The sequence below is a fragment of the Sinocyclocheilus rhinocerous genome, unplaced genomic scaffold (assembly GCF_001515625.1).
Source record: "Sinocyclocheilus rhinocerous isolate Xijiao unplaced genomic scaffold, SAMN03320098_v1.1 scaffold919, whole genome shotgun sequence".
NCBI lineage: Eukaryota > Metazoa > Chordata > Actinopteri > Cypriniformes > Cyprinidae > Sinocyclocheilus > Sinocyclocheilus rhinocerous.
In genome coordinates, this window is record NW_015637585.1 from 1,951,489 (window position 1) to 1,952,749 (window position 1,261).

The following is a 1,261-nucleotide window of genomic DNA, read 5'->3' on the forward strand; positions in this document are numbered from 1 at the left end:
AATAAACCATAGACTGTATAAAAACATAAACACAAGCATTGAGTGGCCGCAATCAGCTTCAGATGCTGTATCAGAGCCACACTGCATCGCAGACGTGTGCAGTGTAAATGGTCTAAGCAATAATGGCAGGGAAAGCCCCTCATACTGGAGCGCGGCCACTTAAGAAGTATTTCTTGGAGGTTATAGTACACTGACTGAAGAATTATATGACTTTTTACATACGCCATGTGACCTGTAAATGCGAAAAAACCGTTTCCATTGCAGTTTTGCGAATTATTCCTTTTTCGCATTGCCTGAAAAACCACCTCATGCTAGCATAAAAACTTTTTTGCGATATATGGGAGTTTTTGCGAAATTGACGCGTTTCCATTAAGCGTATTTTCAATTCGCAATTTCAATTTGCGCAATTTGAAGGGTAATGGAAACGCGCCTAATCACTGACATGATCCATGGAGGAATGAACAACAGACTAAAGAAATTCCATACTGCTTGATTTTTGTGTGTTCAAATGGGATACCATTTCATGCTGTTAATGCAGTTGTATGTTCATTCCTTTATTTCATACATACTCAACTGTTACACCTAACTTCCAAAATTACAGTCTGGTTAAGTTTGTATTTGATCCGTCGAGACTCCCTAAAAGGAACACGTGCACAGACCCACTGCTCTTGTCTGTCAGTCACGCACACCATATAGCCAAAATGACAACATGACACTGCATCGCAGTATGCAGAGAGATGCCAATAATAAGTGCCATCGTGATTGCTCTGTCTAATGATGTACGTGTTTGTGTGTAGATACAGAGATCGACTGGAAGGCGTATATGGATGAGGTGGAGGGAGTTATTAACGGCACATATGACTACACACAGCTGAAGGGCGACACGGGGCCGCTGGTGTAAGTGTCAACACAGAACATTTCTGTAGAGCAGTGGTCACCAACCTTTTTAGGCCCAAGATCCCTGACCTCGGCCTTTATGAAAGACAAGATCTACCTATTGAAGAATTGATAGAAAAAGACATCCCAGATTGTACTTCAAATTTGAGGCCTTTTACTTAGTATTTTAATTAGTGATGCGCCGATCATAGCTGATTCAGAATTCAGATTTTCTTTTCTTTCTTTCTTTTTTAGCAATTTGGCTGATACTGATATTTAAGCAAATTTATTTATTGGCTATTTGCTTTATAACAAACAAACTGGCTTCAAACAAAAATATCTAGCCATTTGAAATTAAGAGGCAACCACTGCATTTTAATCACGA

General features: G+C 39.6%; 1 protein-coding gene across 1 annotated transcript in view; it reads left to right on the forward strand.

The window, feature by feature from the left end:
• LOC107749127 (dol-P-Man:Man(5)GlcNAc(2)-PP-Dol alpha-1,3-mannosyltransferase-like) overlaps positions 1-1,261 on the forward strand; it is a 6,682-nt gene that overhangs the window by 330 nt on the left and 5,091 nt on the right. The window contains exon 2 of the mRNA XM_016564219.1: positions 798-897. Coding sequence (XP_016419705.1) covers positions 798-897 — 100 coding nt within the window. The remainder of the gene's footprint in view (positions 1-797; positions 898-1,261) is intronic.